The sequence below is a fragment of the Chaetodon trifascialis genome, chromosome 9 (assembly GCF_039877785.1).
Source record: "Chaetodon trifascialis isolate fChaTrf1 chromosome 9, fChaTrf1.hap1, whole genome shotgun sequence".
Taxonomy (NCBI): domain Eukaryota; kingdom Metazoa; phylum Chordata; class Actinopteri; order Chaetodontiformes; family Chaetodontidae; genus Chaetodon; species Chaetodon trifascialis.
In genome coordinates this window covers 13,286,477-13,304,679 of record NC_092064.1, presented here as the reverse complement: position 1 = coordinate 13,304,679, position 18,203 = coordinate 13,286,477, and the positions used below count along the sequence as shown (strand labels likewise).

Sequence of the window (18,203 nt, the reverse complement as noted above, 5' to 3'; positions counted from 1 at the left end):
ACACCACCGCATAACCTCAGGTCAAAATCAAAATAGCCATTCTCCCCCTTTACATAACTACTCAGACATATTAAAGGAAGTAATGATGTGAGAATAATCTACTGAAAAACAGAGGATGAGATGATATGGTTATGGATGACTGTATATTGTTGCAAGATAGTGGAATCGTTCTATTAATAATCTAATGAACTGGAAAGGATATCACCAGATGATGGTACGTGAATGAAAAGTGTTTTTCCAATAATCATTCACAATTCTGTATTTACAATTTAACTAAATTTACATGAAAAGTGTGACACATTACATTCTCAGTTAAAGCATTTTTAGAATCAAATTAGGCAACACAATTGAATTGTTGCATTCTAAATGTAAGATTAAGATTAAGATCCTTCCTTTATTAATAACTCAACACAACATGCATGCAGCATACATGAACATTACATGCACATGCCATGCTTCGGTGAAATTGCTTCCTCCGCATTTAACCCATCCTGGTCAGTCCTTCCTCTGTGACAAGGCAAGGCAAATTTATTTGTATAGCACAATTCATACACCAGGCAATTAAAAGTGCTTTACAGAAGCATAAAAAGGAAGGAAGGAAAGGGAGAAATTAGAAGAGAATAGAAAAAATAAAAATAAAATAAAATACATTTAAAGGAAAATTAAAAACAGAAGCCAGAAAAAGACAATAGTTCAGCATTAAGAATGATTAAAATCATTGAGCAGACCAGGAGCGGTGTGCTGCCTGCTGTCACCGTTGGTAAGGTGGTGATCTTCTTGCATGTTCTTAGTGGGGGGGGGGGTTACGGAGGATACCCCAGCTGAACACGGGGAGAACATGCAAACTCCACACAGAAAGGCCCCTTTCCTCGAGCAGCAGGCACTGAAGGCATGGTGGAGGACACACCCCTGGCGCCCACAGCAGGATTCAAACCCGGAACGTTCTAGCTGTGAGGCGACAGTGTTACCACCGTTCCACCGTGCCACCTAAAGTTCTCTGCTTTATAACTCTGCGGAAGGACAGTATGAGAGCTGATTTCACTGTTCGTATGTTCATAAATGATACCAAGGTGGTGCCCAACAACCTGTTTTTAGCTAGCAGGTTCTTGTGCTCTGAAAATGGGGAAGAAAAAAAATATATATACACACACACACACACAAAAAAAAAAAAAAATATATATATATATATATATATAAAGGTTTAACAGCACTTCTTTTGTTTGCAAGAAAATGCTGCTTTCTCTCCCCCGGCTCTCTCTTAATCTGCGGCTGACATACACAAACACACAAAAAGATAGACCTGTTTGGTGGTGTAGTGTCAGTGGCATTCATTCTAGCGGTGACCTTTAAGAGCGTTGGAACACATCTGAGAAATCCAATAACACCCGTCCGGAGATCGATCCCACCGGGCGAACTTTCCCTGCACTGGAGTCTGCAATACTAGACAGGACACAGATGTGTGTGTGCTTGTGGGCGTTGTGTGTGTCAGTGTCGGTGCTTTTTAACGGCATGGAATGGGGATATAATTGAATTCTCAAGGTGATCTGGGCACCACTGCACACCACCTAACCTCCACTCCACACATACACACACCCTATGATTCCAATCATTTAATAATGGCTTGCAAATGGGTGTTTAAACATGGAGAAAATTGACAGAAAAAACACACACGGCAGGAGAATAGGTGGCACAGAGTGACAGTCTGAGAGAAAAGGGTATGAGGGATAGAGAGAGAATTAGGGGGAGAACAGTAAATGCATCTACCCAGATAGGAGGAAAAAGAACAGAGGGATCGGGAAGTGAAATATTGACAAGCAAATACAGATAAAGGAACAAGGAGGGCAAGAGAAGTTCATAGGCTATGAGACAGAGAAAGAGGAAGAAATGATGAAGGATCAAATTGGCAGAGAATAAAACAAGATGGCAATTTAGCAAGTTAAATGGTGGTGACACGGGGTAGTGATAAGGATGTGATAACTGGGATGATGCTGAATAAACAATTTGCCAATTTTGAAACACCTGCGATCAAGTCAGAAAAAGGATGTGAGAGAGGAGGGGTGCTCGGTGGGAGGAGAAAAAAAAAATACACACACCAGGTCTTGGAGACGGGGAAAAAAGGGAATCAAGGTCAGCTATTTATGTAGTCTACTGTAAAAACTGTGTTATTTTTCCAGTCAGCCATATAAAATCCCCAATCATCAGACAGTTAGTGACTGTAACCTCCAGTCTGCTTAACAAGGCGTTTGACAACAAAGTATTAACAGCACACACCAGGCCGCAGGGTACACAAGGTCAGAGACAGTGGAGAGAGAAAGAGAGAGGAGAGTTTTTGCAGAGTCATTCCCAGAGCTCTGTCACGCCTAGTGTCTCTTTGCCCTCAAACAACTTTCAGTGTTGACCTTGAGATATTTTCACTGCACCAGCAATACACTGCAGTGTCCACACACATATCAGAACAATGCAAAATTAATTAAACAAAATATATTCTCCGCCAAATAGTTGTTTCAGCAGCGTAGTCATATTCGAGTCATGTATATTGTTATTCACCCCAAAGGGACGTATTCTTTGTCTAAATATATTTTCTTTTTATGAAGTGAGCTCTGCAATGCAAAACAGAAACTCAAAAGGTTTATGAGATGGGGTGAGGGAGTAGATTCCAGACAGATAAATGAAGAGAAAGACCAAGTAGAGGAGAGGAAAGATGAGAAGGGCTGACACAGCCAGATAACCTCATTTTTCCTTCAGGCACGTGAGTATGCACGCGCATGCACGCACATACATATCTGTCTACAATCAGTGTGTGTCACAAGGCCTTTTGCCACCTATAAATGTGGCCATAAATTAGGTGAATTCATAAGATGGATTCTTTGTCTGCTTCTCAGTCTTCAGCACTCCCTGCTCTCATCTCTTCGTCAATCCCTCTTCAGGATTTCTGCAGATGAAAAGTCTACCTTGAGGGCCCAACAGACAGTGGTATAACTGTCAAGTCAGGCAAGATTTGTGAGACTAAATGTTAAAAAGTATGAAGCAAGTTTTTTGGGACATTATCCTGTTGGTGACTGTCCAGGTTTTCACAAAATTGAGTAGACTGCCTTGATTGAATGCCAGGTGAGGAACACAGTGCTAAACTGAGCGTAAGTTCTTTGTTGGACTTCGTCAGCTGCCAAAACATATTCATATGTTTTGCTTGTGAACTCGCTGCAAACAAAGGTTCTAAAACATTGGCTACAGTTTTTTAGCTCAGTGGTATCTCAGGCACGCCTGGCATGTATTATATGTAGATCTGGTTGTTGCAGACCAGGCGCAAGAGGTCTCTAAGAGCAAGGTTCACCACTTTGTGAACACATGATTGTATAAAGGGTATTGCTACATGGGCTCAAGAGCACCTTGTAAAACTGCTGTCAGTGAATACAGTTCATTTGCAAATGATTGTGTTCTGTTTTTATTTGAATTTTACACAGCATCCAAGCTTTTCTGGAATTGGGATTGTACAGCATTATCTTGATTTAGTGTGACATAATGGGAAAGAATAGCCACATCGCTAGCCTTAGTCAGACTGTGCCGGATACTGAAAATGAAACCTGTTAATCACAAACAGAAATCCATACACTTGTTCAACAGTTGCAATTTTACCATAGCTACCATAGTAGCTGTCAGGATGCTAGCTTGCCAACACTTGTTTATCTGTGGTCACCTGCTTCTGATCAAAAACAACCCGGTCTCTGTAGAGATAATGTGTTTTTTCTTGCCATGTCAGAATAGCACTGCAACCTCTATACTGCATATTTCTGAGTTTTCACAAGGTCAGAATGTATCCATAATGCATTGTCTTTCACCAAATAATTTGGGATTCTAAGAAACTCCCAGTGAGCAAGTTTCTTTTTTTTTTTTTTTTCCCATGAAGCACTGATTACTAGCTGGCCAGGCTAATTCAATGCTACATTCTGTCTCTTGTCCTACTTCCCACCAGGCATAGCGTATGTACTTGCAAGAAATGACACACATAATTGGAATTGAGATGAGGAAAAGAAAATAGATATCTTCATAAATTACATTTAAAAAAAACCTTGAGCTTTATGCAACAAAACCGCCAGAAACTTGCACCCAAAACCTGATCCTTTACATGGACTCATCTGGTTCAGGCTGGGCAGTAGAACCTTCTCTGTCTTTGTGAAAGCAAAGCCATCTTATGCTCCCTAATTCAGATCCATTTGATCAGTCTCTCTCTTTCTATCTCTTTCTTATGCACACCTTCTCACAACTTACCACGGTAATTACTTTCCGGTGAACACATCGGATTGTAATGCATTAGGGTGCAAAAGGACAGTTACCAAAAAGGGAGGCAGGTAGAAGTCCTGGGTCCAGATAATTACAATCTTGTAAATTTCCTCAGAAAATTAAATGATAATCTGGTAAACTCCTTAGGTCATAAGCTAATGGAAATATTCTGTATTCAATCATGTGCTGTTAGGCCTATACTTAGTAACCACTGGGCTACAGTTAATAACTATTATCAAATCTGACCCAGCTAAATTGCAGCTGAAGAAAACGTCTGTCATTTTATTGGTCTCTGTGGTGAATTCTATGATACTATCTTGTGATTTTCCTTTCTTAAATTGAAAGATAGGAGACATACAGTACACACAGATTCACATTTCACTGTGTAACACAGTAAACAAAGGGCCCAAACACATGCACCCACACACACACACACACACACACACACACACACACACACACACACACACACACACACACACAATCATTTGCTAATGTAGCACACCCCAAGACACACACAAGGGATCATAGGGAAGAGCATATGGTGATGACACGCTTCAGATGAAAATCTTCATGATCCTCAGTATGTGAGGGTGTGTGTGAGCGTGTGTGTGTGTGTGTGTGTGTGTGTGCCTGTCCAGGCTGATTATTGCCCTCAATACAATTCCAGAAAATGAGCTAATACATTTAGATTGGCCCATATTTACAGAATGACAGTACAGTGTGTCCTGTTTTTCTGTCCTTGTCTTTTAAGGGGACATTTGTTACCAATTACAATGAAGTAAATGTCAGTCCAGTGTGGGACAGAATAGTTTGGGCACAATTTATCAGCATGAATGCACACAGGCCATTTGAGTAATTCTAGCTAACTATACTATAAACTAGCTAGTATTGCAGTCAGGCACTCTTCATGCAGCTATTCATTTTCAGCAGTGTGTATGGGGTATTTAAAGAGTTTTAAACCAAAGAGCAAAACTGTGGATGGATAAAGCATGTTACAGCTTTTAACCAGCTAGCAGGAGCTAACATTCGCTTAATTAGCTTGCGAGGCAAAGCTGATCAAATCTGGCAGCAACAAGTGTCATTCTGGACAGAAAAATTGACGGTCGCTGTCACTGTTATGTGCGAGAACAGGAAGCTCGACAGCTGTAGCAAGAGTAACCAGAGGGTGGAGCTCTGCAAATGGTCAATCATGAGCAAAAATGCAAGCAATGAGTTCCCGATGCCAAAAACCAAAAACTCTCTTTCAACACATATTTATCAGAATTTTTCATTCCTCTTATTTTTTCATTAACTTGTCATTAATTATTACTTTTACATTCTTTTTCCATCAGAGACAAGATCCTGTTTCTTGGAATTCCACCTTCGCTAACGCATCCCGGGATGTCCTGAACATTCGTTACACCCTACTGCCCTACCTATACACACTGATGTATGAGGCTCACACCAAAGGAAGCACAGTCATCAGACCCCTCTTGCACGAGTAAGCACAGACCACAGAAGACACACGGGTCTTATCTTTTCTGCCAATGTCATGGCTCAAGCATTACATGCAATCACATAATCAAATCATTTAGTTGGTACTAAGATGGATCATTTCTCCTCATTTGTTGCCAATATACCCTGATTCTCTACTACATTGTTTGTCATTGGTATGCAGAATAGCGCCTGTGGTGGTCGCTAGACTAAAAAACAATTTAGGTAGAGCTTTTATTTAAGTGCTCCTCCACATTTTTATCCTTGGTCTGTTTCAGTGCCCAACTAATTTTCAACCAGTTGTCAAAAAACAAACAAACAAACAAACAAAAACACCTCAAAAGCCTCCCTTATTAGCTATTGCTCATTTGAATAACTTGACAGGCTGAGAAAAATTACAAGTGTCTTACCTGCCACAACAGCGGCCATTCAGAATGCCTTTAGGCACGTTCTGCTTTGATTCCAGCGAGACTGTTTTGAGGCCAGCCGTAGATGACCGTGTCCATACCTGGCCACGCCCATATGTGGATGTGTGGAACTGTATGAAAAAAAGAAAACATATTTATTCATTTTAAGAGACTCTTCTAATATCACAGATGGTATTTAAGGAGCTGGCAGGGAGTGTTGGGAAAGTGTTTTTTTTTTTATATTTTTGAGTCAGGTTTAATGATATCTGTGCTGGTGTGTCCCAGGTTTGTGAAAGACAACACAACATGGAGCATCGACAAGCAATTCCTCTGGGGACCTGCTCTACTCATCACCCCAGCTCTTGACCCAGTATGTTTTTGTTTTAATTCATGTCATTATGCAATAATAAGCACATCACAGATTCAGCTTTTCAGTCATCTCAGGTATACTTGTGTCCTTTGCCATTATTTCTGTATGATTTGGTTGTACTTTAATTAACTGACTTTGTAATTGACAGGGAGTCACACATGTGCGGGGCTATTTCCCTGATGCACGCTGGTACAACTACCACACGGTGAGTCTGTAACAATCAGAAAACAATTAAAAAGACTGAATCCAAAGCCTCCCCTATTTTGTCTAATGCGTCGCAGAAATACTGCCAATGAAAATGTACCTACACAGTCAAGCACACCTCTGGTGCAACAACGGAGCGCATAATGCCAAAACATAATTACAGTGTCTATTATTGAAAGAGGTAACCACATCTGACTGGCTGATTAGTGAATGCATGATGTGGAAGCATTTTGATAATATTCCTCATATCTGTGCATCATATCTTATGTTGAAGACGCAAAGTACTGCCTCTATGAGATGCAAATTGGTTTTCACAAAAGCAAACATGTAGTCAGACACAGACAAAAAGAGAGACTGAAACCGCAACTACAAAAGAAACCCAAATGACAGTATTAACAACAGACATCTTTGACAACATCATTAAGGAGTTGCAGCTCAACAACTGCAGAAGGCGCCTTGATGACAAAAACAAACATCCTATCGCTCTGTCTCTTTCTGGCTAGGGGACTCCCCATCTGTTAGACAGCATCATAAAGCCAAATAAAATATGAGAACTAACAGCATAAATTTGGGCATGAGATGGTGAAGAGGAGTGGTTACCTTCATTAAACTTGTCCTCTCAACAACCAGAGAGTGGCAAGCTGTTAGAGAATGGACTAAGGACAAAGTGGAAAAAAAAAATGATTTTTTTTTTTGGCTTGTAATAAATTACTGAATACGTTCAGATGAAACCTTTATAGATGTCACATATTTTACTGCATGCTTTGTGATTTAATGGTGCACAAATACCAATTTCCCACAAAGGAATTATTGGAGAAAATGAATCAAAGTTTAACTACCCATAGTATTTCCAGTTCTTTAATAGTATGTTATCATTGCTGCTTTCATCAGGCTAAAGATATTGGAGTGCGTGGCCAATATCATGAGATGGACACACCCCTGGACCACATCAACCTTCATGTCAGAGGGGGATATATCTTACCCTGGCAGAAACCAGAGAATAACACAATGTACAGGTAAGTGCACACACATTATGACTTACACACCATGGCAGCTCACAGCACTGTGTGTGTTCAGAGTGAAGTGTTTGAGTGTTTCAAAGTATCTGCCATGTATGAGCAACACTCAAAAAAGGAATAGCATCTATGATCGTTGGTGTGTTCAAGAAAGAGGCAGCAATAAGGAAAGAGACTCTTGGAGGGTGATATGTGTTCCACCAGCAGTGAGATCAGGTGGATGCCCCCAGCAGGAATGTTAATGTTTGTCCTCAGCAGCAGGTATAAATAGATGTTGTCCTTTAGCAATATGCTATAACCCTCTCTACACTTTTTGTTTCAGTCGGAAGAATCCTTTAGGACTGATCGTTGCCCTTAGCGACACGGGCACGGCTCAAGGATCGCTCTTCTGGGACGATGGAGAAGGAATAGGTAAGTCAAAGGGTCACCCTTGAACACACACACACACACACACACACACACACACACACATACACATACACACACACACACACACACACACACACACACACACACACAGAGACACAGAATAGCACATCATTTAATGTTTTAATGTTTTTACATTTGTTTTTATGGACTGATTCTTCTGTCAGTTAGTGCAGGTAATTTCCTTTAGCTGCTAAAAGGTCATATATTAATGATAAGACATTAAACTATTAGGGAGGATAGATGGGTAAAAATCATAGATGGCAGACAGAATGTCATGGGCACCAATTTCAATGCATATTTGTTTATCAGCCACGCTAGCAGCATATCTCTATGGAGGATGTCCGTCTGTCTTGGGACTTTAGTCCAAACTGGATTATCTGGAAAACTATTGGATGGATTGCCCTGGCATTTAGTGCTCACCCTCAATTAATGAATTCTAATGACTTTGTTAACCTTCATGTAGTGCCATCATCAGGTCAACATTTAGTCGCACTTTATATTAAGGTGCACATATTCACCATTAAATAGTTGCTTATTAACATGCATATTAGTAGCATATTGGTTCTCATTATTAATGCCTTATTCTGGGGCTCAGGGTTATTAAGGTTTAGGGTTAGTTATTAAGATCATAATTCATGTACAACAGCTTCTTTATTTACTATCAATAAGCAGTAATTAGGAGGTTATTAAGCGAAAACTCCCTTAATGGTCGAGTATATATTATGGTCATGCAGCATGAGGCATTAATAAATGCTTTATAATGACTGATAAAAAGCCAATATGCTATTAATTTGTGTGTTAATAGGTAAGTAGTTGACATCCTGATAACCCCCAACTGTACGTGCTTTGTGTTTATTGCTAATCAGCAAACGTTAGCATACCTGCTTAATATGAGCATGATAGCGTTGTCATTGTGAGCATGTAAGCATGCTTATGTTGGCGTTTAGCTCCAGCGGACAAAAAAGATGTCACATGAGGTGATTTAGTGATGAAAATTCCAGCACTGAGGCTTAAATGGCATCAGGCAGAATTTTTAAAGTGAGGAAATGCCGATCCACAGGAGCGCCTTCACCCCAGTATGTCTGAAATTCATGTACAGTAGGAGAAAGCATATGGAGTTATTTTTACTGAATATGAATTTCTTTGAGATTTTATCAGAGAGACGCACACAACTACAGTATGGTTTCTCTACACTTTCTCACTCATTCACGCACACACACACACGCACACACACACACACACACACACGAACAGAATCAATCTCTGAAGTGCTTTTGTGAGAAGATGCACTCCTCTGTGAAAGGCATGTTTGTGTTGGGACAAAGAAGAGAGGGGGAGATAAAGAGAGAACGAGGGATGACAGAGAAGGGGAGTGACAGAAACTATTACAGTAATTCCCCGTGTCGCTGCCTGGAGATATGCTCTCCATCACTCCTCTTTTATCTGCTCGCTCGCTCCTCTCTTCTGCGTCTCCCCGTCTGTCTGCAGCGTAGCCTCCCTGTGTCTTTCTTGTTTGCTTTGCCTCTCGCTATGGCGCCTGCTTACCTGTACTATCTGCTTTTCTCGAGTTCTGCATGTTTGAGTTTCACTTCAGAGAGTTTAGCTGTTCACTCCGCTGTCAGTCAGACTGACTCATTGGTGCATTTGTTACTCATCAGTCATTGCCTCATTCATTCAACCAGTCCGATGTTCAGCTCTATTATTTTCTGCTTTAATCAAGCAGTGAAAAGTTGAGGTAATAGTGTGTGATGTGTCAATGTGTTGATCAATCAATCAATCAATCAATCAATCAATCAATCAATCAATCAATCAATCAATCAATCAATCAATCAATCAATCAGTAATGTACTATACTAACCTGTGGTGGAATGCCACTGGTACATATACTCAAGTACAAATTTAAGTTTTTTGTACTTTACTTACTTGTACTTACTTGGAAAATATTGTACATTTTTACCCAACTATATTTATTTGGACAACTTTAGTTGCTAGTTATTTTGCAAATCAATATTTCTGCACACAAAATATATGAAGATGTACAAGTACAGCTGAAATGATTAGTCAACTAAAAAACTGAAAGTGATTTTTCATTAAAAAATTTTAATGTCTTGAGCTTCACAAATGTGACAGTTTTTCCTTCTAATTACTTTAATAATTTCCACTTATTTTTAATAATTTTGAGGTTCAGACTGCTTGTTGGACAAAACAAGCACTGTGAAGGTGTTGCTTTGGGCTCTGGGCAATCGTGATGAGCATTTCTCACTAGAATTTTTACAAACCAAACTAACAATGAATTTAATCAGCAGATTAATCCATAATGAAAATAATCATTGTTTGTAGTACAATATGAAACATAGTTCAAAATGAGCTCCACCTCAACCAGCTACAACAATAAAACCCTGCTTTTACACAGATTCATGAGTAATAATGATCTAATGATAATAGTATCGCAGTCGCAGGGGACATTGTCTTCAACGAGTGCTCTGACATTTAATAGTTTTATAACATAATACTTTCAATGCAGGACTTTAACTTGTAGAGTATTTTTACAGTGCTGTATTAGTATTTTAGGTTATATAAGGATCTGAACACTTCCTCCACCACTGATATTAACAAGTCACTCAGCTTGTCAGTTTTTAATCTATTCATCAATGTTTCATTCACTCATTGAAGCAACCCTCCACTTCATGACTCATTTACCCACTTCATCAGGTGTTCATTCAATTGTTCATCCAGTCCATCACATGAATATGAACTCCCGTGATCATTTTTGAATACTCACTTATCCATGTGGACCCTCATTTATTTACTTCTCTCTGTCATTCATTCAGCTGGTCACACACTTATTTTCTCTGTCTGTCCACTGTATCCATGTCTCGCTCTGCATGAAATTCACTCTTATTTTCTCTCCTCAGACACAGTTGGGAGTGAAAAATATCTGCTGACCTCCTTTACAGCAGAACCGGTGAGTTCAAAAGCCAACTACATGTCACATCTCTTTTTTTACTTTATCGTCATTATTGTTATTAATGCAGCAGGACTGGAGAATAAGCCCATACTTTGACATGCAATGGGGCTATGGAAGGCGCGTGTCAAAGGCTAACTGTTGGAAAGCATTAGCACAGAGTTCATGTCTGACACTGGGGTGGTGATTTGAATGTAGCTTTTACTCCTTTTTGCTTGTTTGAAGTTCTCGCTTTAAAAACTCTTCTTTTGACACTGGTATCAAAGTAATGACATACAAATGCTTCCATTTCTGAGTCACTTAATAATAGCACTATTAGAATAATCTAACAGTAGATACCAGTCTTGTGCATGTCATGGTTACATGTTTTTTACATTTTTAAGAAGGTGGAATAAGGATGTACGTAGATACTGTCGGATAGATGTAACCGAGTCCATGTGTAGACCTATATCAGATGCTCCAAGAGTAACAGCGAGAGTCAATAGCCTTTAGTTTGATGCCAACAGCACTAATGAAGTCACAATGTCATTTTCATCAGGTGCAAGGCTTTTGTTGTGCACACACCTGTTTAGTATTTTCACATCTCCAAAAGAATGTGGAGCAGCTGTGGTTGTGTTTATGCAGATTACAGTGCATTTACGAGACTACTTTTGGCCCGGAATTGCACTTATATTTCTGCCTGCTCAGACAACCTCTTATCACAAACACAAGCACAAAGAGCAATTTTGTGGGCAAAAAGCACATACACTGATTCCAGAATGGCAAAAGAAAAAACAATGTATGTTGCACTTCACCTCATACAGATTTGAACGTGAATCAAAATACAACTTACTGATCACCAGTAATGTAATCCACAGACATCTCCTCTTCACAGTACACTGAAGATTTATCCAGAAAGCATCAATGATATGCGCTCCATCTATATCTCGAATTTAATGAATACCCTAAGTTTAAAACACCTTACCTTAATTCAATAACATTTAATTAATTGATACAAGGACATTGCAAGATGTCCAACAAAATAAATACATACTGTTGTACTTTAAAAGGTCTGCCAAATAAAGCCACAAATGTTCTGTGTGCTTGCATTTGTCTGAGCAGCAGAAATTAGGGTGCAATTTAATGCCAAAATGGGTAGCAAAATTGTGCTGTTGACCCGCATCAACACAACCACAGCTGCATCACCCCACCGACCTGGGCACATGTGCTTTTATGTGGAGCCGTGACATTGCCAATCTGTTAAAAAGAATGAATATATAAAGGACAGCAGATATATAATTGTGCCTTCGTTTGCACCTCTGCTGACATTATGGTTGTGCAAAAATAGTCCCCTAAGAGTTTGTGTTGCATGTGCTAAAGTCTTCTGGCCAAGTTCAGTGAGAAGTGAGTGTTTACCAGGCCACAGCTTGATCACATTTCGAGTCCGACATGACAGACACTCCCTAATCACTGGGACTAATGGGACTAACCGAGCCCTATTTGCTTCTTAGCCAAGCAAAGGCACACAATCACACACAGACACACGTTTAATCGCAAACATACACACATACACATTCATATATGCACACATCTACAGTACACACATACACACATAAAGCGACCATGGCCAAACATCTGTGGCTGTCCTCTGCCTACCATCAGGCTCATTCCAAAGCAATTTCACACAGCGATAAAACAGGCACACTGTCTGACAGCCAAGGGGAGAGAGAGCAAGAAAGAGAGCGCAAGTGTGTGTGTGTTTTTTTGCATTTGAATGTACTTGTGTGTGTGGGTCTGTGTGCGGATGCGTGTGTGAACGGGCAGATGTGAGAAGATGAGGATAAGTTCAGCAATGAGGCCAGTGCTGCCTGGCAGATTAGCAGATCGTATGCCATTTTGGATAGCTATCCAAATGTAGATAGGTGTGTGTGTGCGTGTGTGTGTGTGTGTGTGTGTGTGTGTGTGTGTGTGTGTGTGTGTGTGTGTGTGTGTGTGTGTGTGTGTGTGTGTGTTTGTTCTTGTACCTCCATATGAGTGAAACCGTTACTTCAAAGTGAGGACATTTTAGTCTTCCTCAGTTTTTTAGGGGCTGCTAAAAGCACTAAAAGCAAAGCAAAATTATTCTACGGTGGATACAAAATTAATTCTAATAACCTTCTTCATTTCTTTGTTTCACCCTCTCATCTCCAACCCTTTCACTTCCAGAACAAACTGTCCAACAAGGTTGACCACAATGGCCTGGACCCTGCTGACTTGACCCTGGGTGTGGTGAAGGTTTGGGGTGCAGGCATTGTTACTACCACAAATGCGACCCTGACGGACGAGGCTGGAACAGTGCATCACCTGACCCTGGAGCACAACAATCAGACTCAGGTCAGACAATTTTTTGGATGTTCTCTATTCAGTTACCATAGAAATTTTAGTGCTGATATAATAAATGCAGTTGCCTAAATACGCATCTATATGACAGCAACATTATGCAAGTTCTTTATCTTAAAATAACTCAGCCAACAGGAAAACAATGACAATCCAACAACAGAGTTTACATCCCTGCCAATGCTATTCATGAAAGACTGCGAGGTAGGCTGTAACTGTATCATTCTCATAAGATCATAAATACAGAAGGAGGCATCTGCTTGCAGGGATGGGAAACTTCAGTGGTAATGGAACAATATTAGCTAAAGTGTACACAAGCGCACATAGTTCACTGCATCCCGCAAAGACAGCAAAATTTCTGCTCTAATACCCTCAAAATAAACTTATTAATCACTGTCTAACATGCATACAATCAGTGTCACTGCATTTAATAGTTCACTTTGTGCATTCATATCATACCCACCCCACACACCCCAGCTTTCAAGTTGACTGAGCAATTCCCTGCCAGTCAAAAACTGTCACTACAGCTACAACAACAATAACAAAAAACACAGGTTCACATCTCAGCCCCTGCTGTGCCACACTTTGTCATCTAATAGGTGTAATCACCTCTGCATCCCCCCCCTGACACTGTTCTTTTGTAATGAACACAGAGCTGAAGACTTGACTCAGGGCAGCAATTTTAAAGCCGCTGATATAAAATGATTGTCACTTCTTCCTCTCCCTCCCTCCATCATCTGCTCCAGTGGTTGAGCAGAAATGTGATGGAGAATCAGGAGGAATTGTGTACACATAGCCAAAAGATACGGCCTGTTGCAGCATTTGGTACGTGGTTGTTCATTTGTCCAAAGTGCCTTTGCAGTACCACAGTTACTCTCATTTGCAGTGGCCACTGTAAAATCTGAACACTGGCAAACTGTCACTTGGAAAGTCCAACAGTATGTGTGAGTGAATCTCCTCTGTAGTCTTCTGGAGAGGGTCAAGCTCAACTGTAATGGCAAAAAAGCTGGGATGCTGTGTAAAACAGAGTACATACAAGTTTCAGCTTCATTGCTATTTGTAAATATATCCCTATCGTGAATTTGATGCCAGCATCATGTTTCAAACAAGTTGGGCCAGAAGCAATAAAAGACTCCAAAAACACCTGTTTGGAACATTCCACAGTTAAACAGGTTCATTGGTAACAGGTGATAGTATCATGATTGGGTGTGAAAGGGGCTTCTGGAAAGGCTCAGTCACTCACAAGCGAGGATGGAGCGAGGCTAAGGATATTACTAGATGGACATGGTTTGCAAATTTTATTGTATCTGTATCTGTTTTGAATTTAGCCTTGAGCTAAGGTCATCCAGCTTCTTTCATCACTAAGAGAGATCAGAGAGACATGTAAAAATGCAAATGGGAGTAAGGATGCAGAGTTCAGGTCATGTAAGGAGAAACTGAAAAAGAGAGGGATATAGATCACGTGGCAGACGAGGGTAGGGAGGGTATACAGCTATCTTACAATGAAACATATACGTTTGTGGTGGAGGTTGGTGATACAGAGGCTTACAACTACAAGAGTGAGAAGCAGAGGAAAAAGTAAAGACGAGGCCAAGTTTAAGAGTGCATGTGTTGATCCCCTCTCCTCATTTAGCCTGTGATAAAATATTCCTGTCGAGGTTGTGTACTGTACTCAGTGCACTTATCGGGAGCATGAAAATGATAGCTACAGCAGCTCCATAAATAATCGGAGGTGAAAAAGCCCAGAAGGCTTTGATTTATACTGTTCTTGGAGAAGACGGACAGGGAAAAGCAAGAAGAGGCAGCAAGAATTGCAGATGAAGAAAGTCAGAATGACAGAGGGATTTTTTGAAAGTGCATGTGTGTGTGTGTGTGTGTGTGTGTGTGTGTGTGTGTGTGTTGAGGATGCAAGGATGGGTAGAGAATAATGAAAAGACAGAAAGACAGTCCATCTTTGGAAGGGAGGGAAGGACAGAGCGTGGAGGAGAGAGAGCATGCATCACAGAAAACAGATGGAGAGAAGAAAAGAGAGGTGAAAGAGATAAAACTGGGAGAGTGAAAGATGGGATGGAAGGAAGAAGGGCAGAGAGGAAGGAGAGAGAGGGAATGAGAATGACACAGTATGCGCATGGTAATAAGTGGTTTTTCAGTTCAAGACAATCCATTCATCTCCTTAAGTATTGTCTGATAGGGTAACAACTTGAAAGAGGCCGTAAGCAGCTGGCACTGTGTCATTTAAATACAGTGTGGTGGGACGAGCTACTTCTGTCTCTTTATTCTCAACCTATACAGGCCTCTCCATACTGCCACATGCAATATCTCAACATATGTATAAGGCCAGGAGGAATGGACTATACATTTTCAGACATTTCTCACATAATGTCTGAAGGTTAAAAAGTTACACAGCGTGTGGGTTCGGCTGAGTACAATGGACATGCCACAGTAGACACATCAAACCAGAAACGCAAATTACCTAAACTCTTTATGTTAACCTCCATCTCTTGGACATTTACATTTTTTACAGACATTATCAGAGATCAACAAGCCGTAACTTAAAATATGTATAAGCTAATATATAAAACATAAAGTAGAAAACTATAAAACATGGAAAATAAAGGATAATTAAAGACATACAAAATGAACAAAGGAATCCGGGAACGCATCAGATAACAATAATCATACTAATATGATTAACTAAATGCTGATTAACTGTGGTTAACTAAAGGGAAAATATATATAAGAAGAAGAAAAGAAAGAAGCAATTAGACATTACAAAGAATTTATTAGACATCATGCATTAATTGTAATGATGATTTCAAAGAAATTATAGGAAGCTCTGTGTAATGTTTCGGGTGGAATTCCATGTCTGTACTCTACAATATTTAAAGAAATATATGTCTGGTTTTACCACAAGCAAGGTGCACACTTACAGAAACAAATATTTCTCTCTTGTGTCTACAGGAGCTGATCATAGATGCTACTTCTGCGTCCATTGATGTGAATCAGCATTTTACTATAGCATGGTGAACCTTCATCTGATCAACACAGCACAGTTTGTGTGTTTTTCTGGTTAATAATTAATCTACAGCACCTGTACATAATGGACCATTGCCATGAATTATAATGTAAAATAAAAGCAATGTTTTTTCAACATGAAATCACGTGAATGTACTCCTACACTCATCAATGAGCCTACCTATTAATGTATTTATCATTGAAACTGTTTTTTGTTTTGTTTTTTCCTGTATTGCTATACTATTAAACCTGCAGCAACATTACATCACATTGAGTGTAGGCAGAAATAATTTTCTAACAATTAACATAACAATGTATTCACAATAAATGACTTTGGATGGTAACTATTGTGTTTCAATACCTTTAATACAGAACAACAAATCATTAAAGTGCTCCATAAAAACCATGTTTACAGTTTGGGCCTTTATTTATGGGTGGGTCCTTGTGTTATTTGTCTCATGCATGCACATGAGGACTCCATGAACGTGGATGTAGATGACATGGTACACATACCTAAAGGAGTGAATAGGACTGACCTTATTTTTCTTTAAAATATTCAACATAGTAAAATAATTCAAATATTAATAAATAAATGCAGGCACTAATTAATGTATGAACAGACAGCTTTACGAACCGCTAAACGCTGCTAACTGTGGCTAACTGTTGTCATTAACTCAGTTATCTGAAATAATTACAGTTTCGGAAAAATATTTTTTTAATGAATGAATAAATACGACACCGAAAGTTTGACTTGTCTGTTTAACCCATCCATCCACCTCATCTTTCTTGCTCCTGATACTAAATCACCTGAACTCCTCCTTTGCTCCAGTCATAATTACTATGGCCACGTCGCCACCTGACAATACATGTAATATCTTAGTTGCACAGAAAACCTATGTGGCCTTTTTCATGGCAAGGACGGGCTGGGTACACAGCTTGCATGTTGCACTTAACAGATTTGAATACATTCTCATATTTTTTTTAATGATGAACAGAGTTCATTGTTCCCAGTTTCAGTTATTGTCACATTATCCACTTGACAATGGAGGAAAGAAGTGTTTACCTAATTTCTGTGCACAACATATTACCTGCAGAGTGAGCAATTTTGTGAAACTGTTCTGGCCCTTATTTCACCACACAGGAGCATCAGTAGACAAACATTTGCTGTGTAAAATGAGTTAACAGGTGTTTATAATAAAAAAAATAAACAGCAAGAACTAATGACCAGAGGAGGAAACACATGCAACATCTCAAGAAGTCTGCTTTTGATAATTGGAAATGCTCTGATTCAAGAGATGCATGATGCTGTGATTAATGCCCTGCAGCACTCGTCACCAACAGAGGAACAACGACTGAAGTGGAATTATTAAGCTAACATTTTTAAGCACATTTTGTGTCATTACCATGCTTCAGTATGAGTGGGCACCTTTGTAATGCCACAGTTGCACATATGCACGCATCAGTATGTGTATGGGTGCGTGTGGAGGTGTGCCAAGAGCTAGCAACTAATTATAGCTCTTACCTGCAGCAAGCTGTCTACCTGTGCTTCGTCTCATCCCATTACTTCCCCATATAATGATGCAGTCATCCATTATTCAACCTGCAGTAAACGTAATGATATCAATTTAGCTATGGGCACCTCAAATTGATTTCCACTGAAATCGCCACACCACGGGTAGCAGTGTAAA

At 39.8% G+C, this 18,203-nt stretch overlaps 1 protein-coding gene across 1 annotated transcript in view; it reads left to right on the top strand.

Annotated features, from left to right (window-relative positions):
- The window catches only part of si (sucrase-isomaltase), a 62,546-nt gene extending 46,019 nt beyond the window's left edge, over positions 1-16,527 (top strand). The window contains exons 40-47 of the mRNA XM_070970687.1: positions 5,613-5,761; positions 6,447-6,531; positions 6,680-6,736; positions 7,627-7,751; positions 8,074-8,162; positions 11,096-11,145; positions 13,330-13,497; positions 16,462-16,527. Of these exons, the coding sequence (XP_070826788.1) occupies positions 5,613-5,761; positions 6,447-6,531; positions 6,680-6,736; positions 7,627-7,751; positions 8,074-8,162; positions 11,096-11,145; positions 13,330-13,497; positions 16,462-16,527 (789 nt within the window). The remainder of the gene's footprint in view (positions 1-5,612; positions 5,762-6,446; positions 6,532-6,679; positions 6,737-7,626; positions 7,752-8,073; positions 8,163-11,095; positions 11,146-13,329; positions 13,498-16,461) is intronic.
- Positions 16,528-18,203: the final 1,676 nt, after the last annotated feature.